Source organism: Cryptomeria japonica, unplaced genomic scaffold (genome assembly GCF_030272615.1).
Source record: "Cryptomeria japonica unplaced genomic scaffold, Sugi_1.0 HiC_scaffold_362, whole genome shotgun sequence".
NCBI lineage: Eukaryota > Viridiplantae > Streptophyta > Pinopsida > Cupressales > Cupressaceae > Cryptomeria > Cryptomeria japonica.
In genome coordinates, this window is record NW_026729184.1 from 122,435 (window position 1) to 147,088 (window position 24,654).

The 24,654-nt window shown below is 33.5% G+C and overlaps 1 protein-coding gene across 1 annotated transcript; it reads left to right on the plus strand.

The window, feature by feature from the left end:
• Positions 1-20,943: 20,943 nt before the first annotated feature.
• LOC131870973 (putative leucine-rich repeat receptor-like serine/threonine-protein kinase At2g24130) lies at positions 20,944-24,453 on the plus strand. Its single transcript, XM_059215902.1, has 2 exons — positions 20,944-23,935; positions 24,023-24,453. Exons 1-2 carry the CDS (start codon positions 20,944-20,946, stop codon positions 24,451-24,453), a joined length of 3,423 nt encoding a protein of 1,140 aa, XP_059071885.1.
• Positions 24,454-24,654: the final 201 nt, after the last annotated feature.

The window sequence follows — 24,654 nt, forward strand, 5'->3', positions numbered from 1 at the left end:
CCATCAGGTTGTTCAATGTAAACTTCCTCTTCTAGATCTCCATTTAAAAATGCACATTTTACATCCATCTAATAAACTTTATAGTTTTTATGAGCTAGAAATGCGAGAAATAGTCTAACTGCCTCAATTCTGGCTACCAGTGCAAAAGTTTCATTATAACCAATTCATTCTTTCTGAGAATAACCTTTACAAAATAATCTTTCTTTGTTTTTGATTATTTCTATATGCTCATTTAGTTCCAATTATATTTTTGTCTTTAGGATGGGGAACCAATGTCCAATTATTATTCTTTTCAATCTGTTCTAATTCTTCTTCCATTGCTTTTATCCAATATTTGTCTTGACATGCTTCAATAACATATGTTGGTTCAACTTGAGAAGTTAAACATACCTCTTCATTTGCCAATCTTCCTCTAGTCATAACACCTTGATTCTTATTTCCAATTATCTGATTCTCTGAATGATTCAGTCTTACATACCTATGTTTATTCTGATTTACACTTACATGCTATTGATCTTCAGTCACAGTTGAGTTTTCTGATGATGTCGGTGTGACTAGATCTTCACTCTGTACCAGTGCAGTCTGTACCAGTTCATTTAGAATCATTTCAGTTGTCAGTTCTACAAATCTTGAATCTCCTCTAAAATGTTCATCTATCTTCACATTAGTACTTTCAATGATTTTTTGCAATCTTTTATTATAACATATATATGCCTTGCTTCTAGATGAATAACCAAGAAATATCCCTTCATCACTTCTAGGATCAAATTTACCAATATACTCATCGATCTCCTAATATAGCATTTTCTTCCAAATATTTTAAAGTATTTAAGAGTAGGAGTATGGCCAAACCATAGTTCATAAGGGGTCTTACTGGTTTCACTTTTGATGTTAACTCTGTTGAAAGTATAAACCGTTGTATTCACTGCTTCTCTCTAGTACACATGAGGTAGATTTGCTTCCATCATCATGGTTGTTGTTGCATCCAAGATAGTTTTGTTCTTCCTTTTCACAACTCCATTATGCTAGGGTGTCTAGGGTGTTGATAGTTGTCTTTTGATTCCATTCACTTCACATAATGCATTAAATTCTCTAGATGTAAATTCTCCTCCTTGATCTGATCTCAAACATTTTATTTTCTTTCCGGTTTCATTCTCTACCATTGCCTTGTATATCTTGAATTTCCCAAAAGCTTTTGATTTCTCCCTGAGAAAGGTAACCCAACATATTCTAGAATTATCATCAATTATTAGCATAAAGTATCTATCACCTTGAACACTTCTAGTTCTTGTTGGACCACATAAATCAGTATGAATTAAATCAAGAATATTATTGGATTTCTTCGTAACGCTCTTGAATGTTGTTCTAACTTGTTTTAGTTGAACTAATCTTTACAATGCAATCAAAATTCACATGACAAAGTCTCTTATGCCATAACCAACTTTCATCAATGTGTGCAATCAAACATGTCTTATCACTGGTACTCAAGTGAAAGATATTACCTTTAGTCTAATTACCGGTTGAAATCTCCAATCTAGTTCTATTTATGATTTTTCATTTTCCATTCTTGAACTGTAACTGAAATCCTTTTTCCACTAACTAACCAACACTCAAAAGATTATGCTTTAAACCTTCAATATAATAAACATTGTCAGTATTGTGCTTACCATCCAAATATATAGTGCCTCTTCCTTTGATTAAACAAGCTTTATCATCTCCAAACCTTACTAGACCTCCATGAATTTCATGTAATGATAATAATTTTCTTTTATCACTGGTCATATGATGCGAGCATCCACTATCTATGATCCATTCATCCTTTTCTTCATTTTTTGCTGCCAGTGCCTGCTCTAACGGTTTGACAATAGGAGTCAGTGGATATTCTTTTATTGCAACAAATGCCCATCCACTATTTGTTGGATCTTCATTTGAATCATCTGTAACACCTTCATTTCCATAGTATAATGACTTGTCTCTTTTTTTTTTCTAAAATCTGTATCTTTGATATTCAGGGTTAGGTTTATATGTTCTTTTTGCTTCCTCCCTTAGTCTTGCATGTCTATCAGGTTACCTAGATGCTATATGACCAAATTTATTGCAATTAAAACATTTGAAAGCTACTTTAACTTCATACTTACTTCCTACTAGACCTTTAGGCATCTTCCTTGCCAATAGTGCTTCATGTTCTTCAAGTTCTTCATTTTGTCTTCTCATATCTTCAAGTTCTTTTGCATAAAGTGTTTTCCAATCAGTTTTGTCAGATGATGATGATGATGCTTTGAAAGCTAAATCAGTCTTCAAGAGGACCAAACTCTTCAAGCTCAAATGTAGAACATTTTCCAACCAAAGTATCTCTAGAAACTGATGTATTAGGCATTGTTCTTAACTCATTAATAGCAATCACTTTCATTTTGTAAGCCGGTGGCAAAGCTCTTAAAATTTTAGAGACAAATTCATCTCCATTTAAAGATCCTCCACAACATTGTATTCCTAAAATAATTTCATTAACTCTTTCCATAAATGCAGAAATTCATTCATCTTCTTCCATTTTTAAATTTTCATACCTGACCTTGTAACATTCCAGTTTTGCAATTTTGACAGTGGTATCTCCTTCATTCAATGTTTCCATTTTATCCCAAATAGTTTTAGCAGTAGATCGATCTGATAATGTCCTCAGAAGTGCTTCTCTTGCTTTGCAATCATTCTCCAAGTCCTTAACCAATGTTGGTAGATGAGGTTGATTCGGAGTAGGACCAACATATCCATTCTTAGTAACATCCCATATATCTCTTCGAATGCAATAAAGATGTGTTTCCATTCTGATCTTCCATATATCATAGTTAGTTCCATCAAGTTTCGGACTGTCCTTCCTAAAAATATTTGCTCGCATAGGATCTCCTCAAGTTGTTAGGCTTCTGCAAAAAGAGGACTAAGCTCTAATACCAATTGTTAGGAACCAAGAAGGACAACTGAGAGGGGGGGTGAATCAGTTGTAAACCAGTTATATATAAATTATAACCCAAATGAAAATTATTCCAACTTAAACTTAGTGCCAATAAACCAAACTTAAGTGTCGGTAAAATAGATTAAGAATTATAGCAATATCGGTTTAACTTAATGCATGAAACAGAAAGAGAAACAACATTCACAAGACATGACACAAAGATTTTAACGTGGAAACCCTGTAAGGGGAAAAACTATGGTGGGAAACCTTACCCACAATCATATGATACTACTGCAGATACTAAGTGTATACAAATGGGGTTTGCACATGCAGAAAGGCCAACCACCTAGAGTTCACTGCTCAATCACAAAATAGGAGTCACACCGACTACAATTGGATGGTTAAATCCAATAACAATGTACTGCCTCAGAATAGCATCTGCAATGCTAGATTCAATACTGGTTTAAGCTCTGAACATGAGTGCCAAACACCTTCATAACCTTCCTTCAAGCTTCAGATAATGTCTGCGTGATTCACACAAGGATCTACTTATTTTTTCCTCTTCAATATTCACACACACTCATTCCATACCATGCCATGATCTTTAATAAGATCTTACAATCATTTATACAAAACCTAAGACCTATACATGACGTCCACTCACCAAAGATATTACAATTAAATCAATTACAAATAAGTCTTAATGCAATACAATATGTCTTCTTCAATACGATATCCAATGAATGAACCATTTCCAAGACGTGTCATGCTGATTTGTAATAGATATCATGTACCGGTCCATAACCTAGACCTATATGTCGATAAAGGCAAATCTATCAACCCAATTAGATCAATAAGCAAAACACCAAATCCAAACATCCAATCCATGTCTTCGACATAACCAAATGATCTTCAGATGATAACAAGTCATCATCACTGTCGGTGAACAATATAATCTGTCGGTGAACATATACCGATGACTATGCATAAGCCACTAACCATGTCGGTTCAACAATAAACCAATATAACCATAGTGTCAAATCAATGATGTAGACCTCCAAGAAGATAAGTGTTGACATGATTGACAAAACCAATGCAACACATGACAAAGCCATCCATAATACCAACAGAGAAAACAAGTATGAAGACTTCATGCTGACTACCAACTAATATCATTACCAATTAAAATTGTTAGAATTAATGAATCAATAACCAAGATATAACTATTATTCATTATAATTACAAATGAAGAAATATATAATAAAACATTATTAAGCTAATACAAGCACAATCTAAATTTAATTGAATGAACAACTAAAGATCATCCCCTCCGATCAAGTGGGCTCTACTATCTTTCAGGAGGGATCTAGAAGATGAGATATCAAAGAGCTCCCTACATTTTCCCTATAAAATTGGCCTCTTGAGGGGAAAACTATATAATTACAAAGATATTGAGAAGAAAAAATAGTTGATATCCAAATATTATAACTATAACTAATGGAAGAGTATCCTAATTATATATTTGTGCTCATTCTTAAACAAAATTGAAAATAAATAACTAAGTAAATCCAAAAAAATTAGTTAAATTGAAATTCATGGTTACAATCAATTCAAAATTACTGAAGACAAATCTATAATTGTCTATATATGATGAAGAGCACAAGAACAATGTCAATGGAATGAGACATTTCATAGTAGACAAAGACTATTTATAGGTTTTATGAGTAGTGCTACACATGGTTGGGACTAGAGGTTTCATAAGCCAATTGGTTTAAGAATGAAGTGTCTACTATAAGATTTATAATGCTAATAGAAAGACATCTAATTTGGCAAAGGGGAAAGATCTCCTGAGATTTCATTAGCTCTCTATTTTATAGGGAGTTCACTCATGCATGAATTAGCTAAAAATAATATATATATGAATGCATAAAAGGAACAATTTCATCAATCAAGAAGAACATTCAGGCATAATTATAATTTTAATATTAATTAACTATTAAATTATTCATGGATCAAAAGAAACTTATCAAACATGTATTTACTACCAATTTTTTTTAAATGGTTTTAACAAAGTCTTTGAAGTATGAAATTGAAACATCAAATATTTAAATGTTCAGTATATATGTTTCATTTGATGATAGTCACCTAAAAAATATTGTCACTCTATCTTTAGATATTTCTCTTATGTTTCCTGCTTTAATTCTATAGTGATAGATTCTATTTATATCTATGACTTCGCATATCTGACTCAGTCATCAATCTAGTTTTGACATCCTCAATATAGTATTATTTTAAATTCTCATTAGTTTAACTTTCACCAAATATCCATGGCTCTTGTACTTGAATGCTATATGATACCTAGTCCATCCTATTATCATTTGTCATAGTTTAGCACTAATTTGGAGATATTTGAGGACCATTTGAATAAATCATCATGGCAATCATCTAAATCTTTGGATTATATGAAATATTTAGAGACATACATTCTTCTTTTTGTTTATTCCTATTAGAATAGTAAGCTATATTTTTCACCTACCTTTATGGTGATATTTCTTCCCAATGAGAGAAATTTTGTTTAGTGTTCACCATTATCTCTAGCATCTAGTTTCAAAAATCTATGGAAACTTCAAGACGGATTTTGACTGGAGATTTTTATGCGGTTCCTCTTCTCATCTTGGCTTTGGGAGGAAGAATTTCTTTAATTTATATGAAATTTTTCCTTCTCACCCTTGGGGGGTCACACAAACCTTCTCTCTTTTCTCTTCTACTAAAAGAATATTTATTCTACATTAGGTTAGAAGTATTCCTTGGGGAATAATAATGATTCATCATGTATTCTCTTTTTTCACTTGTACATTTAGTTTACATTATTTTATTTTAGTGAGGAGTTTTATTTTTCATTAAATTTTATACTTTACTTTTATGATGACAAATTTGCATGTGGTACCTAATATGACCTAGTAGTTTGAACCCATTATCATCATCTTTCTATACATTACTCCTTAAGCTGCACTTAAGGTTGGCGTTTTAGAGTAAACAATGACATTATTAAACTAGTTACCTTTTGGCTTACCTAGGAGACTCCTTTGCACTGGTTAAGTCTCCATTTAGGGACTTCTAATCTTTTTGTCTTGCCTCATATTTTTAAGAGAAATCACCATTTGAGAGAATAATTTCATGTGTATTTGATACATTTATAACATGTCTCATACACATGATACATCATGGACACAATTCCTATTGAAGCATTCTAAATTGTACTCACCTACAATTTTGTCCTCACTTAGGCCTTGCAATGGCATTTCATCCTCTAAGGCTTGATTACAACACTAATTATACTCACACCACCTATTCACCTCACATTCTCACCACATTTCTAGCTTGACCCTCTGTTTGGAGTCCTAACTTGTAGGACCAAGGACTACCACACCCTAGTCGCAAATCAGGACCAAGACGTACAACACCATGGTCCTAAATCAGGACCAAGGCATATACACCTTGGACCTCATAGTTAGGCCCCAAATTGGCCCCTCTTAATAGTCACCTAGTGAGGGTGGTAAATTAGATCCTATGTCAGCTTAGGTTAGAAATTTAATTTAAATTTTGACAAATAAGTATAAAAGGAGGTCTATTCATATCCTTTTAAACCTAATGAATTCAAGATTCCAATTACACTCTAGTAAATTTATGTGAGAATACCATCAATCCTCTATGAAGCATTGGAGATGACATTCATGTTCCATGTTTAATGAAGATAATCTACGTGGAATCCTAATACTTTGTGGAGACAAAAAAAAACTTCATTAAAGGTATATCATTAGAGTTTCAATCATTCTCAACCTTTCAATAAAAAGGAAAGTATGTTGAATATACCAAACAACTCAGAGGGGGGTTGAATAAGTTGCCAATTAAAATATTTTACTTCTTCCACAAAGTAAGATCCAATAAACTAATTCTTGATTACCTAACCATAAGCTGATATAAGTATGAGAGAGCACACATATGAAACATACACATAAAACACTAGATTTAATGTGAAAAACACAAGAATGAAAAAACCACAGAGAATGCTAATTATCAAGTAAAAGAAACCTATTAAGATGACATCGGTTAAAGTGATTTTTACAAATGGTGGCTCACTACCAAAATTCTCACTATAGGTGGGCTCATTGCCAAAAAGAAGAAGGAAAAAGAAAGAATCTACCACTATAGCATAACTGCCACTAAACTGCAATGTTGGAAGAGACCTTTGGTTCTTTGTTTTCGATACCAAAGAACATCAGTACACAACCACACTGATCAACCACAACTACACACAACCTAACAAATTTGCACCAACGCGAGAGAGACCTTTTTTTTCAATCAACTTATATCTATATTTGTTCATTACAATCATCCTTTGTTTATACTAATCTCTTTGAATGAGAAGTATCCCAAGCTGGGAAAAGAATTTACCACAAGACAATTTGAAGTATTTCTATATAAAACATTCTTGTGGTTGAATGGAATAAGAAGTGAACCACACCACAATGAACTTCATTGACCAAAACAACACATTATCCATACGCCATAATAACAGGAGCAAAAATAAAACATTCAAGGTTGACTAGACTTGTGATGAACATATCTACAACCATATCTCTGGAGAACATCGTCACATCCCAAATCAAAATAACAAAGATAATGATATGAAAAACATAAATCCAAGATATCATCATCAAAATTGAAAATGCATAGAAATGTAAAGCAATTCAAACACTGTCGAACATCATCATTACTATATACACTTCATTAGAACAACTTTTGAAGTTCCAGATCATAAGAATGACATTGCAAGGAAACATCCAACAACATACCAAAGATTCATTACTACAACTACAACATATTAGAAATACAAAGCACAAACCAATCACTGAAATCAATATGTTGACATCAATGATAACCATACTAACACACCATCAATTTCACATTGGCAACAAAGTATTTTACTATATTACTTCATTTATATTGTTAATTCAATTTCATGGTTAGTTCCAAAACTAAGGTTTGACGTAAGACAAACCCCTATTCCTAACATATTTCCCCTTTTCACTATGTGTAGGAATAGATATAGAGTCACATTCAGGAGGATCGATAGGATTGACAAATAAAAATAGGTTCAAGTTTTGACCACGAAAAATTTGGAGGACCATGATGAATTGATACTACCTAGTCTTGAAAAATTAGGTTAAAATTCTTGGAACATATATGAATCATCTTCTTCTACTCAAATACAGGTTGGTGTCATCGTATGACATTTGTAGCTCATTGTTTCTATCAAATTGTTTCAATAATTCATTATATTTCCCTAATCTTCAATAATTAAATTCAATTCAATTGAAGGAGGCCAAAGACCTATCAAAGGAGCCTAAAATTTCATCAAAATGTTGGTCTATAAAGGTTAGATATGTTAGATTCTTCTCCTCCTTAATGTATTGGTAAATTAGGCTTGTTAGTGGTTTTATTTTCTTAATTTAACCCTAAACCTATTTTTACACCAATACAACTACATTCATAAAGGATCCTAAAATTCTTAAATTATATCTTCTCATATCACCCCTCTTCTATATATTTAATTTGATGATATGTAATTTATTCCCTTTTGGATTCACACTTATTGTATGAATATAATGCATTTTTTCACTTATTTCAAACCTAATGTATAAGTCATATCATGATTTTACATGACATATTAGGTTGTGAGAGTGAAATATTTAAGTGCAATAGTGTATGCACCCTAGAAATAGTATGCTTTGTGATACCAAGAACACTTTGGAGGTTATCTAAGTCATGGAGAAGGAATAATAACAAAGCCCATGTGCTTCCCTTTATAAGTATAGAGAGAATAACTATCTTATGTGCAAGTGTACAAAATTTTTAAGTTGTGGTCATTCCAATATAGCTCACAAAGGAAATAATTGTCTATAAATAATGCAATTTAAGAGTCACACAAGAAAGCTATACAAATAATAGGATAGGAAAGACAAAGGAAAATAAGTTGAGAAAGTAGGTAGTAATGTTCATTTAACAGCACAAGTAAAGAACTATATGGCATGCCTACCCCTTAGAGCATATAATAAAATTGAAAGTATAATAATTTCAAGGTTATAGCTTTATTTTAATATTTCATTGAATCCAAAGAATATAACAAAATTAATATAGCATACAAGATCAAATAGTCAACCATTCACATGAAAGTTGAGAGGATAAAATTTATCTCAAATGACTTTAATTATGGTTTGAGACAACAAGATTACTAAAATAATCATAAATGACCATATTTTTGCAATCTCTTCATACAATAAGAAATATGAATATTGTTAAAAAAATTGAGAGTAGTACCCTATGATTCCCTCCTCAAAACCGGATATCCAATTTCAAACAAAAAAATTAAAAAAAACAAAAATAAAATAAAAAGTTCATTCACATTGTCCCTCTTTTGATCAATACAAACCAATATGAAAATCATGATTTGAAAAACATATTCACAAACTCATGTAAACTATCATATTCAATGTAATCACAAATTCCTTTTCTATTCAACTACATCCCAACAATATTTTTTCATTTTTGGTAGTTAAATTGTTGGAAAGTCCACCTCCTAGTATATTAAAAGAAAATAAAATAAAAGTCCATAAAATATGATTTGCGGAGCTAGAAAATTATCCTAGCTAACGAAAAATGGATCTACTACTGGATCCTAAATCTGCCTAGACATATAACAAATAAAAGTTTTGAGTTCCAAGGAGAGGATCCTCTACCCCCTCATATGTTTGATATCAAATTAGGTGTTACAATTCATAATCCTCCTAAGAAAGGGGTCCTTTGATACATTCAAGCTTGGGAGTGACCTCAGTGAAGATGTAAGGCTAAATGCCTATGTACAATTCATGAGTGATGATGAAATTATAAATACCAGAGAGTTCAGGTAGTTCGTAATAAGAAATTTGGTAGATGAGCAATAAACAAGGAAGGGCATCAAGCTCAATGACCTAAGGGATGATGAAAGGTTGAGAATTAATGATGAGTTGTTGAAAGCTTCCAAAGAGAAATTCACTTTTATGACCCTTCAACTAGGCAGACAGATTGTAAAAATAAGTGTAGTATTCCTTTTGGAAGGATGGAATATCTCCTCTGCTATAATTTTTGATGAATTAAGGAGGAGACATGATATTGACTTGGAAGCAATTGATCCAATGCAGAGAGATAAGATGCTCTTAGGAGTGATTTTTGATGATCATCTTGATCAATTAGTTATTTGGTGTCTTCATCCTGTCACAAAGAGGCCAAGAATGAGTCATGAGATGGACCAATTATTTTGGGATTATTCCAGTCTTATTTTAATATAATTTTTTTTTAAATATAAAATTTTCATAATATTTTAATAATAAGTCAATTTAATAATACAGGTTTCTTGAATATTAGTTTATTACATATGAGAAAAATGACAAGTATTAAAGGACAAAACTCGTCATGTTTGGTGAATGGGGTTTTACAAATCAATATACAACATAGTCGAATTTGAATAAGTTAAAAACTGATGTAAAGTCATTGTAAGCTGATCAAGGCCGGCCTTCATATTTAATGGCTAATCTGTTCAAAGTCTTGGTAAATGCCGTCTGAAATTGAAGAGGGCCAAGCTCAGATGATGTGGAAAGCTTTATATTTATTTTATAATTGTTTCTGAGTTCAGCACAGATCAAAATGAAGATGCTTAGTTTGTCCCCTACTCTTGTTTTTCTCTGTAGTCAGAGCTTACCATTCATCACATATCATCAAGATGATATTTAAAACCCTTAAGGGACAAAAACTTAGCGTATTGAATGGGTAATCCAAAATGATATTTAGAATGCCTGTATTAAAGTCTTGGTCAATGTCGGCTAAGATTTAATCGTATATTAGAAATCTGAACACTCATTACCTTCAGCGGCATAGACTTCTGACCATAACAATTGAGGGAGCTTGCAGTCAAAACAGAGATTTGGCAATCTTTTCCTTAGTTGTTTATGAGATCAAAAATTGGCTTTAGTTTGTGTTTTTCTGTCTACCCTCTCCTTAACGTTCATCACATCCCATCAAGATGATAACCCGTTTTTCTAGAAGAAAAGGACGTTCATGGAGATTAGATCTCAATGGCATACGCAGGAGGACAATGACAATCTGATTTAGAATGGATATTACAAAACTTTTGGTGTTAAACAATATAATAAATTAATAAAAAAGGGAAAAAAAACTATAGTAATTTATAGTTGTGAAATGTAAGCTTAAGTAATTCTAATGTAATGATGAAATTTATATATTTATATATTTTGGATCATGTAGATCTAGTTTGGGATGGACATAGAGATCTACTGGGACTTTCTCTTGAGAGTACTTGAAGTGGCAACGATTCTTGGCTTTCTCATTATCTCATATAAGTAGATTAATTGCAGTATTAGAGGTTCCATTAATTAGGCCCATTCCTAATTATTTATGCAACATGATAGTAAGCCTCAAGGCAAAATTCGAAGTGGTCAAACAAGTCTTTATTATCCACATGATGTACATACAAAAGATAGGAGATGTGCTCAAAAGTTTCTAGTGCTTGGTCATAAGCCACATGACTGTCTTGTTTGGCAAAGGGAGGAGAAAAGTGGAACGAAGAACTATCTTTAGACCTAAGTAAGAATGAAATATATATATTAGAACAAAAGAGGACCAAATATTTTCTAATATCATTACAGATGTACAACTCCTCTGAGAAAGTTGGGGTCATATATGGATGCACTACCAAGATTGCACTATAGAATGATAAGAATGGAGGCGGCAAGGTCAGAGATAGAAGATAAATACTTCCAGCAACATATTAGAGGACTTAAATAATTCAAGTAGCATGGATTTGATTATCTCTAAAGCTTTCTCTTTTCCTTCAAATTTTTCAAATTTTGAAATTTGCAGTTTCCAGCTTTTTTTTAATTTGTTGCTCCCTTTTGCTTTTCTCGAGTGTAATAAGGTTAAAAAGGAATATTTCTTGGATAAATCACAAATATTTGATCTCTCTGAAGATATTAAATTTTATCCTTCTTATTAAATGCATATTTTTTATAAGAATTTGTAAGTTGCTCTCTATTAATGTGTATTTTAATAGGTCTATAGGGTTATCATACTTTTCAGCTTGATAAGGGAGATTGAGAAATGAAAAGGAGGTTTCTAGATCATCTCCAAAACCTACCACCAGTAGAGGAAGATAGAGGAATGTCTATTCTTGTCAAGGAACTCAAAAGGTTTTGTTTTTTTTCTTGTCGAGTGATTACCTAATTTTTTTATATTGTAAAAGGCTCGAAGCTTGTTGCATCCTCACTTTTTATATAAGAGGATAATCAAGGCCCTTTTTTCTTCTTCTTATTATTTGACTTCTAAACACACTACTAACCTCAAAAAATTCTAATAGAGAAGCAAGTATATTGATTCACCAATGGTGAATAATATGCAAAAGAGCTCATAGTTTTTACAATACAGTACTATAATCAGTTACATGTCCTACTTGGAATAATCTTGCAAAGGATATGCATAAGTACTTTAGAATTATATAAACATATTGATTTCAAATTAAATGATTTCCAAGTTGTTCCTTTTACTTGTTATCCAGAATCTCATATGAATTAATGAAATTAAGGAATTTTTATTCATGTGTCTACACTATGTTATTGAGTTTGAATAAGTTTTAGTTTATTCTACAGTAGAAGATTAAAATTGCTTACTCTATTCAAAAGGATCCTATGTATAGAACAAGTATTAAGTTGCAATTGGGAGATTCATTTCATGCTATGATTGATATCAAATATTAGTCATATTAGGCAAAAGATAGTGCAGAGTCTATACATTTATTATTGTAATAATGGTTCATCTAGCCCAATGGATAAGGAATTGATCATGGTATTTTATTGTTAACTATGGCAAAAGGGAAAATTTTATCTACAATTCAATTAGAGATTTTATTTTATGAATTTCATTTTGAAAAATTAGGATAGTTAGTTCTCATAGTGACCAGAATATATAAAAAGGTGAAAGCTTCATCCTCAAGGTTTTAAAGTTTATTGAATCACTCAATAGGCTATGAACATATCTATTACAGTATTGAACAAGTCATAAATATCAAGGATGCTATTAAAAGGGACAACCACCTAGGTCCTAGAGAGCATAAAGTGTAGAGAGATTGACTAGTTCCTTATCCCTAGTTATTACTATGTAAATTCGTCTACTAATCCAAGGCTTTGAAGATTAAGGTTGGCATCTCATAGAAGGATTTAGGAGTAATCAGTTGGAAACACCAACACCCTACACACCCCTTCATATCACTTGGATATAAATGCCCATCCTTTGCTTGTCCTTTCTTCTCTATTAAATTCTTTATAATATCTATGGTATCAAACTCAATACCAAATCTTAATTACCTAGCAAACAAACTTTGGAAATCTATCTTCTCCTACTGAGCTACCAAGAGGGAACCCCCAAAGTTGAGATCTCAGTCTATGCTTCATTTTGGTCCACCAAAGATGTGGCTCTAGATGTCAAATTTTCTACCATCTACTGCATTAAATTCACCATTTTTTAAAATTTATTTATTGTCTCTCATTCTATTGAATGATGAATCTGGCACGATGTTCCATTAATAATCTCACATTTTGAAGAAAGAAATCAACCTCCACAATCTATTCAAATCACCTGAATGTAAATCTCAAAATTCACTAGTCATATCCCATCATCGATCTTCGACTCATCAATTTGATATTAAATTCATCACATCATTATTATCACGCTCTGATACCAACCAATCTATCCAATCAACCATTCAAAATAAAAATTTAACTTCACCACTTCAACCAAACAATCGTCTAAAAAAGCCACTTTAACTTTGCCATCCTACCAATCTAGTCAATACGCTAGAAAGGTAAGCCAACTTTGCCACCCCAGCCAAACAATTGTCTAAAAAAGACACCTTAACTTTGTCACCCTGCCAGTCTAGTCAATGAACTAGAAAGGTAAGCCAACTTTGCCACCTCAGCAAATGGCCATCCAAAAAGGCAACATGTCGTCATCATATCAACTAAAAATTAATATTCCTTTAACTTATCATTCAATTTCAGAAGCTCGCTTGGATAAATTATCTACCCAATCATTCACTTCTCTATAAATGTGGCTTATTTTTAAATCTTTGAATTTTCTAATTAATTCCTTAATCGAATGTAGCCATCATGCTAGCATCCAATTAGGAGTATGGCTCATTCAAATTGCATTCATTGATATCATTGAGTCACCTTCCAAATGAAATTTCTTAGTCCCCATCTTTAACCCCATTTGTAGCCCAAGTAGTATTACTCTAAATTTTTCCATGTTATTGGTAGTCTCCTCCAGGGCCCTAAAATTTTCAACAATAATATTATCATTCTCATCCCTAGAAATACATCCAACTCCTCCCAGACCAGGGTTACCCTTGGTTGCCCAATAGAAAATTTATTTTGACCCATCTAGGTTCTAGGGCCTTCCACTTAGTCTCAATCTTGGAGGAGGAAGGGTTATTAACTAGCCCAAGCCCATTAGCAAGGGAAACAATCCAAAAATATTAAGACTATTACAAATGTAAAGTATGAATGTTATAGATTGTGATATGAATTGAGTAGACATTACCACACTACACTAGCCCTAGTATGGTGTGGTAGTTGCTGAAAATATGACCTCGCCATTAATCTTTAAAATTGATTTTCTTTAAAAGGAATGTTTCACTTAACAATATGCATTCCCCCTTTCAAACTTGTAGTCTCTCAAATGAGCATAACAAAAGGGAGACTAAATAAAAATTTGAGATAATCCAAAATAATCATTACCTTCTCTTTTCAACTAATCCTAAGGTTGAGTATTATCTTAGAGTTATCTATCAAGTTTACTTAAATTTTAATTATATTTTACCACTTATATCCATATTCCATTCAAATGCTACATCTAAGAATTTTATAAATCGAGTCAACATAGAAACATAAAATATGGCCAACTCATAATTAAACTTTAATATTACATGAACTTATTGTTCCAGTCTTATTTTATATAATTGTTTTTTAATATAAAATTGGATAATATGTTAATAATAAGTCAATTTAATAATACGACTATCTTGAATATTAGTTTATTACATATGAGAAAAATGACAAGTATTAATGGACAAAACTTGTCATGTTTGGCGAATGGGCCTTTACAAATCAATATATAACATATTTGAATTCGTAGAAGTTAAAAACTGATGTAAAGTCATTGTAAGATAATTGTGGTTGGTCTTCATATTGAACGGCTAATCCAAAATGATATTGTCCAATTTTTGTGTCAAAGCCTTGGCCAATGTCCTCTTAAATTGAACAAGGCCAAGCTAAGATAGCTTGGAAAGCTTTATATTTATTTATTAATTGTTTTTGTGTTCAACATAGATCAAACTCAAGATATCTTAGTTTATCCCTTGTTCTTGTTTTCCTCTATACTCAAAGCTTACCATTATCACACCCTTAAAGAACAAAACTTAACATATTGAATGGTTTGATCCAAAATGATATTTAGAATGCCTATATTAAAGTCTTGGTCGAGGTAGGCTAAGATTTAACTGTAAATTAGAAATATAACACTCACTACCTTCACCAAGATAGATTTATGACCATTTCAACTTTTTAATAACAATTTGAGGATCTTGTGGTAAAAGAAATGACTTGGAAACAATTTCCTTAGTTGTTTATGAGATCGGTACCGATCAAAAAATGTTTTTAGCTTGTCTTCTAGTCTTGCTTTTTTATATCCATAGAATAATAATTGTCTAGATGTATGGTATGTACATGGTTTAGTTTTCTACACATGTTTTATAATTTCGGTGAGGAATGAAATCACTTTGATTGGCTTATATATGTTTCTTAAGGAGTTAGATGAAGGTTATTTTTGCTTTTGGTCTTTATTCTATGGTTGAGAAAAATTGTCTAAGGGTCAAACAACATATTTTCCAAAGTCTGCAAGTTATTATTTTGGTCCACAATCCTATGCCTTGTAGGGCTTGGCCTTGTGGTTTTGAGGATATGATTTCCAATCACTAAGTAGCTATTTCCAGGATTTTCATGTCATAATATATTCTACAATAGGTGTTAGATGTGGCTATTGTCTAGTTTATGCTAGAACAATGTAATATATCTCTAATGTTCACTAGAATTATTTTGTAGAATTATTTGAGAGAGTTTCATACCTTAGGTAAGAACTTATCATTTTAAAATTTTTTAGTGTATTTAGTCTCTATCCTTGCAAGGATATGCTTTCTATCTCATATCTCACCATCACCATTATGGAAGAGGAAATAATAAAATGATATTTGACTTAGGAAATCCCGTATATAGAAGAACAACTTCCCCTTTGTTTGTCTTTAGGTCCAAATTTGACAATGAAAAGTTATAAACAAATAAAGTAGACATTGAAAAATTATCTCAAACTTCAAATGCATGAAAACCTTGAAACACATGTTTGCAACACCCCTATCCTATTGGTTTTACCCTAGTTTCAAGGAGGCATGTGTGTATATCCTTCTGATCCTATTTTGGTTGTCTCCAAACCATCCAATGTCTTTAGAAACAAGTACACAATGCTTCCATCTAACATAGTCAACTCTAGATATTAATTCTAGGTTCTTCTCTACGTGTACATTCCAGATCTATATTATTGTTTTTATATTTTATGTTACAGGTCATCTATATTACTCAAGTTTATTACATACATTCAACAACCTCAATCTCTTGCAATAAAGAAGTTCATAATATCTATGCCTAACTCTCCTTTGAGGGATACTAGCTAGGCCTTACATGTTCTAATATAATGTAAGATTGAGACCTTCTAGGTTGTATTGATTAGTCTAGGGATCTTATTTCCTCTATTTTAATCCTATCACATGTGTATCTTTCCATGATATATGGATGTCTCCCAATAAGTTAATATTCAATCATCACATAATAGAGATATATTGGCATCTGTAAATTGGAAAATTGGACTCTAGTGACTCCCCACCTAGGAGAGAGAAAGGAAGTCACTAGGATGATTTTCACTTGGATGAACTTTACATTCAAAAGAGGGGCTTGAATCCACTAGATCCAAATCCAAGGGAAACAAGGATGTGAATTCCAAGTGGATTGCAAGGGTTCAAGAGTGATTTACCCTCTTTTGTATATGATAAAGTTGACTTGTTGACTATGTGGAACAAAGAGAGAGATTGAGTGAAATGAGGAGCTATCAGTTTGGGATCATGCTGTAACTTTGGATCTAAGATAATTAGATTGATACGGATCTTCCATGCAAATTTGGAGAAAAGTTATCAGGACCATGGTGACAATGTACATGGTCCTCCAAAAAATCCGTGAAATGAAAAGGGTTCTTTCATCTCTACAAATGAAGCCCAAACCTGCAATTACAACTACGCACTTGCAACCTACACATAGAAAAGAGAGGGAGAGGGGTTGTGGATAGGGGTTTGCCTCAGGCAAACCCTGGTTAAGGAATCGACCTTGAAAGAAAGTAATTGCAAATGCTTGAATGTAAACAATGGAATTGTATACCTTGTAGATCTGCAACTTGTTGATGATGATTTCTTTTCTTCTTGAATGTAATCATAAGTGTTGTATGAAATGGCATGTAACATGAAAAAACCTTAACACACACACATGCTTTCAAATGAATATTGTAATATTGATCCCATGGATGGATGAAGAAGACTTGAATGCTTGAATACTTGATCATGTATATTTTTTCCTATGCTTTCTTATCATCCCTTTGCTTTAATTTTGCCTCCTTGCAAATGAGAAAACCAACTCCCTTTTATGCATGCCTTAGAAGATTAATTCATCTCACCAAAAGTCGACATCGAGGAGATTTGGGATCCCAAAGTGCATATAGGGTCGAGGGGACCTATCTTGAGGCCACCCTAAGAGGGTGAGATATGGGCACCACACCCTTGTGCAAGGGGGATATGGGTGCCATGCCCTTGTTATGCCCTATCTTGGGACCCGGACAGGGTCTTGAGTCTATCTCAAGGCTCAAACAAGAAGGGGTCAATGGGGTGAACATGCATAAAGAGGTCTTGGTCAGAAAAGAGGGTGTTTTCGCCAAAGTGAGGACTTTGAGTTTGGTTAAAATTGCAGGAGGCACAATTTCATGACACTACAACATCATTAAGCCATCCTTCCCCCTCTCTCTATGACCTCCAAACTAAATCACCCTACAATGAATTGTCTAACACCTACTATGAATACTCCATGTGCTCCATCTATTTGTATTTTCCTATCCTTTGTTGCCCAAAGATAGAGGACTCCCCAAATTGCTAATAGGTTAGAGCACTACAATGTGATCCCATGCCCAAATTTATATTAAAGCCACATGCCCTAGACCCCATCCATCTTTTTAAATGATTAAATGCAAATCCTTTTTATAAACGGCTCATGCAAGCCCCCATGCAAATAGTTGCCTACACTCCACCATATCTATAATGAATTTGGCTAGCCTAATGTGGAAAGAGCATCCTCCCTTCCTAAGTAGATTAATACTACTAACAAGAGCTAGCATCATCAATGGGAAATTTACAATCGTCCCTCTATATGCATCCATATTTAGTGTCTTACGTCTCCTCACTTGAGGTCTTCTTTCCTATACAGTTGCTACAATATATTATTCACATCTACACTTAGTGTGTAAATTATTCAAGTTATAATAAATTCTCTTAATATTCACCATACATCCCCAAGGGTAATTATTTTCTCCCTCATAACAAGATGAAAGGTGCTCATCTCGAATTGTCACCTCTCTACTAGTGTTGCAACCATAACCATGTGCTCAAATGGTTGTCATACTCACTATATACTCAACCTTATAAGCTCATGAAATATCACTTGATCTACACCTCCCAAGCTCATTGTCAAGCTCTATACTCCTGATTTCCACTCTTATGTCTCTAGTAATTGTAAATGCTCTTGCATGATGTTCAATAACACCAATCAATCCTCATAAATCAGCTGATATACTTCTTTCCATGTATCACCATTCCCAAGCCTTTTCCCTCCTAAGCTCAATCATTGAGTTACCAAACACATTCATTAGGTTTTATATACATCAATTATGCTTTTACCTAATCATTATTTTACATAATCATTATGATTACATGGCTACTATAATTTAGTAAAATTATTTCACATTTTATGGAGTCACTAATTAGCTTCACAACAACCACAACCCTTAACAAAGCCACTCCATCCCTTAACATATCTACCAATTCATATTTTTACTACTTCAATAGTTGCATCATTTGACCTAATCTACCCCTTATTAATGATACACGTAAATGCATGAAATGATCAAGATGAGAGTATGTACCATTAGCCCTCACTCCTCCAGACGTCAATACCATCTCACTCTCTTTACCTAGTACTCATTAATCCATGCATTCTCTATCTTAACTTTGCTTCTCTTCTACCATGTTCTCACTTCACTATTAGCTAGGGTAAAAATTAATTTTTTACCCCTAGCCCTATTTATTCAACCCATTTCATTATTTTTTATTCCATTTATTCCTCCCATCTCCTTTTTTCATTATCTTTCTCTTTTCATCCATATTTTTTCTCTTTTATCCATTTTTTAACCCACCTACCCTCTCAAGGGGGAATCCATCTTTCACCACATTTCTTCTATTTCTTCTATACGAAAGCATCTTTTCTCTTCTTAATTCTAAAAGTGACCTATATTTTATTTTTCTTCAAAATAAAGTTATTTTACCATCATTTCAAATACAATTGAAATGCAAACACCTCAAACTAACACTTTGTTGGACTTGATAATTCCTTTGATTATTGATCATTTACATTTGATCAATTATTCTCATTCTTGTCGTCAATATTATTTAAATATTCTTTATTATTTAAAATATTTTCCACTAATTTTGTTATTCTTGTTTCTCATCTAAAATTATTATTTCATTGATCTCTAAGGTCTAACCCTTGGTAAATAATTATTTGAAAATGATTTAATTAGACCTTTAATCCTCTTCATAAATTAAATAAATAATTTTATTTATTTGATTGATCATCTTGTTCACTTTCTATTTTCTAATCTAATTCTCTATATCTCTTAATGTCCCTCTAATCATGTACACATTGGATAATCAATTATTAACTTTAGTTTTTAGCCACCCAAGTTTCTACCCATGTAATTAAAATTGTGCACAAACACCACAAAGCAATTAGGCAAAACTAATTTAATAGTACAATTAGGAGATTAATATAGTTTATTAATGGATACCTGTATTTTTTTCAATTTATTAATAGGCTAATATTGAGCATTTGTATTTTGTAATGATTGACTAATTGAGGTTTTTTTAAGTTGTTTTGGTAGTGTCACATACAACTACACATAGAAGGATACCAATGAGATTGATTTAAGAGATAAGTGGTCATATGTTGGTGACTTCTTTTAGGTAGTTGAAATTTAAATTATTACAAAAAATATATAATTAAAATATAATTTATTGTAAAATTGTAAAATATTATGTATCTAATAACTACCTCTTAATATTTCAGTATATAGATAGTGATTTCTAGTAAGAGCTCATGTATTGCATTACAAAAACTTGTGAATTTAAAATATATGACAACATAGAAAAAAATTGTTAATTTGAATTATTATTTTCTGTTTAATATGATGAAATATTTTAATTTAATTTTCTATTAGAAAATCCATCTTCATCATTATTAATTTGAAAAAAAACTAAAGAAAACAAAATAAAAAAATCTAGAAACATAACTTCTGATGAAATTATTAAACAGTAATTTGTAGGCACTGATATCCCTAATCTATTTATTCCTCCATTCCATTCTATTCTCTTCAATTGCCTTCTGTTTTTCCCCTGCCTCACAAGAGTTCTGTCTTACATGGCTGCTCTTTTTTTGTTACTTTTAATGTTTTTCATATTTTCAATCTCCGCTTTTCCTCATTCTCTCAATCATCTCTCTCAACAACAACAACAACAATTGCTCTTGCGATTCAAAGCTGTCGTATCCAAAAACGGCAATGCTCTGCCCGACTGGATTCCCCTTCACCCATTCTGTAACTGGTCTGGTATTATTTGTCACTCGTCTCAATCTGTTCGTGCCGTCAATTTAACCCAAATGGGTTTAGATGGCATCATCTCTCCTGTGCTGGGAAATCTCTCTTCTCTTCGAGTCCTAGATCTCTCCAGTAATTATCTCACTGGTATCATTCCTCCTCAACTCGGCCAACTCCCAAATCTATGGATACTCTTGCTGCATCAGAATCATTTGCAAGGAACCATTCCGCCCGCTCTCTCCGCTTGCCGCAGTTTGTATTTTCTGGCACTCTCCTATAACCAACTGCATGGCAGCATTCCGCCTGAGCTGAGCTTTATCAGAAGTTTGAAGTACCTCTACTTGGGCGGTAACAATCTCACGGGTACCATTCCCCCCTCTTTGAAGAATCTGTCTGCCTTAGTTGTATTGGATTTGGCCAACAATGAGCTCGACGGCCACATTTCTCCTGAATTGGGCATGCTCAGTCACCTCCAGACTATTTACCTTTTTGGAAACAGTCTATCGGGCGCCATTCCCAGCACTTTTCACTCTGTCCGTGCCATCAATTTATCCCAAATGGGTTTAGACGGCACCAATTCTCCCGTGCTCGGGAGTCTCTCCTCTCTTCGATCCCTTGATCTCTCCTTCAATAACCTCACTGGTACTATTCCTCCTCATCTCGGCCAACTGCCAAATCTACAGATACTCGATCTGGCCGGCAATCAATTACAAGGAATCATTCCGCCCGCTCTCTCCGCTTGCCGCAGTTTGTATCTTCTGTCACTCACCTTCAACCAACTGCATGGCAGCATTCCGCCTGAGCTGACTCTTCTAACAAGTTTGAAGTATCTCTACATGGGCGGTAACAGTCTAACGGGTACCATTCCACCCTCTTTCAAGAATCTGTCTGCCTTAGTTCGATTGGATTTGGCCTTAAATAACTTATCGGGCAACATTCCACCTGAATTGGGAATACTAACTGACTTAGAGTATCTTAGTTTATGGGGAAATCAGCTTAGTGGAAACATACCAAACTCCCTGGGAAATTGCTCCAGTCTCAAAGAACTTTATTTAAATACAAACCAACTTGGTGGAACGGTTCCAATGGAACTAGGTAGGTTGAAGCTTCTCACCAAGATTTACCTACACACCAATCAACTCGTTAGTGACAGCAGTAACACATTGGCCTTGGCCTTTCTCAATGCTCCCACAAATTGCTCCCACTTGCAAGAAATAGATGTGAAAATCAATTATTTCACTGGTATATTGGCCCCGACCATAGGCCAGCTGTCTTCTAATCTCAATTACTTTGCTTTATCGGCCAACATGATAAGCGGAAGCATACCACAACAGATTGTAAATCTCACAAACTTGACATACTTAGGTTTAGAAAATAATCTTTTGAGCGGCAATATTCCATCTGGAATTAATAGATTTCGTGAGTTGGAAGAATTGCATCTGGGTGGGAACAAATTAGAAGGAAGCATTCCAAGTGAGATAAGTCATATGCAACATCTCGGACTCTTAAATCTTAGTCACAACCAGTTATCTGGAAAAATACCTGATTCACTTTGTAGCTCCCAGCAGTTAAGACGTCTTCTACTTCAGCACAACAAGTTATCAGGGGAGATCCCTGTTAGTTTGGAGGGATGTCAGAAGTTGGAGCTCCTTGACTTATCTTACAATAAACTAGGGGGAAAGATACCTGGTGAAGTCATTGCCAGCCTTAAAAACCTGCAATTCTACCTTAATATTTCATGGAATTCTCTGGAAGGGCCGTTGCCGCAGGAGATGAGTAAAATTGTAATGGCTCTAGCCATAGATATATCTGGAAATAAACTTACTGGGGTCATTCCAATTTCTCTAGGAGACTGCACAGCATTAGAGCATCTAAATCTGTCTCACAACACCTTTGAAGGTCCAATACCACATTCACTCTCCAAATTAAAAAATCTCCAAGAAATGGATCTTTCTTTCAATAATTTGTCAGGGCAGATTCCAGAAGGAGGGTTGTTTCAAAATAGAACTGTTGTAACATTTTTTATGGGGAACCCTGGTCTATGTGGTCCAAAACACTATTCATTGCCTCCATGCCCAAATCTGACCCAGGGAAAACATTCCCTTCTCAAAAAAGTAGTCTTATCAGTTGTTGGAACCATTGGATTTGTATTATGCTGCTTCATTATAGTAATTTTATGGAGGCATAAACTTTCAAGGCAACTAGTCCGTTCCTCGAGCTTTATTTTTCAAGGAAACTATCCAAAATTTTCTTATCAAGATCTGTTCATCGCAACATCTGGATTTGACGAGTCAAACTTGCTTGGAGTGGGTAACTTTGGATCTGTCTACAAAGGCATGTTGAGGGATGGTAAGATAATTGCCATCAAGAATCTTAATTTACAAAATGAAGAAGCTCTTAAGAGTTTTAAGAGAGAGTGCAAGATGTTGGGAAGAATTCGGCACCGTAACCTCATCAGAATCATGAGTGCATTTTTCTACCCTGACTTGAAAGGTTTGGTTCTTGAATTTGCATATAATGGAAGCTTGGAAAAACATTTGCACCCTGAGAGGGATGGTGAAGGCTTTTGTAAATTGGGATTGAGTGAGTGTTTGAGCATTGCTGTTGATGTAGCACATGGCATGGAATATTTACATCATGATTGTCCTCTACAAATTGTGCACTGTGATTTAAAACCCAGCAATGTGCTCTTGGATGCCAACATGACAGCTCTTGTCACTGATTTTGGTATATCCCGTTTAACTTCTACAAATTCCACTGATTCACTGAGTACAACAACATTTGCACTCAAAGGATCCATTGGCTATATTGCTCCAGGTAAAATGTTTGAATTATCTTTATATTAGCATTATCATTTTCTTTATTAGCTTTTTAAAGAATTTAATAGAGTAAAATTGATTGCAGAGTATGGATTGGGTGGGAATGTTTCTATTTATGGAGATGTTTACAGTTATGGAATTCTGATATTGGAGATGGTTACAAGGAGGAGACCAAGTGATGACATGTTTGTAGGAGACATGAGCTTGCACAAGTGGGTGAGATCAGCTTTTCCAAACAGACTGGCAGAAATTGTTGATAGGGAGCTATTGAGTGATGTGAATGAAAACATGGAAGACAATAAATGTCTTCTTTCTTTCATTCATGTTGGTTTGCTGTGTAGTAGTGAATCATCAAGAGAGCGACCTTCCATGAGTGATGTAGCGAAAGCCTTGGTGAGCCTGAAGCCATCTTTGATGGGAGCTGCAGCTGCTTCCAATTTAACACCTACCATATCAGAACTCCTGGAAAAATGCAATCCCACAGAAACATTGGCATCGGACAGCTCTACATTTTAGATGTTTATAACTTCCATCAAGAAGTTTAAGTCCATGTTTGATTGTTTCAAGATTGTCTTCCATAACAATCTAGTCTTCTTTCATGTCAAATCTCCCTTTAATTAAATTCTAGTTCTGTGAGCTTGTATATGGTTCTAATTTATGTGTTTTCGTTTCACCAGTTTGTGAAAGTATGATGTTGTCAATACATGCTTATTGAAA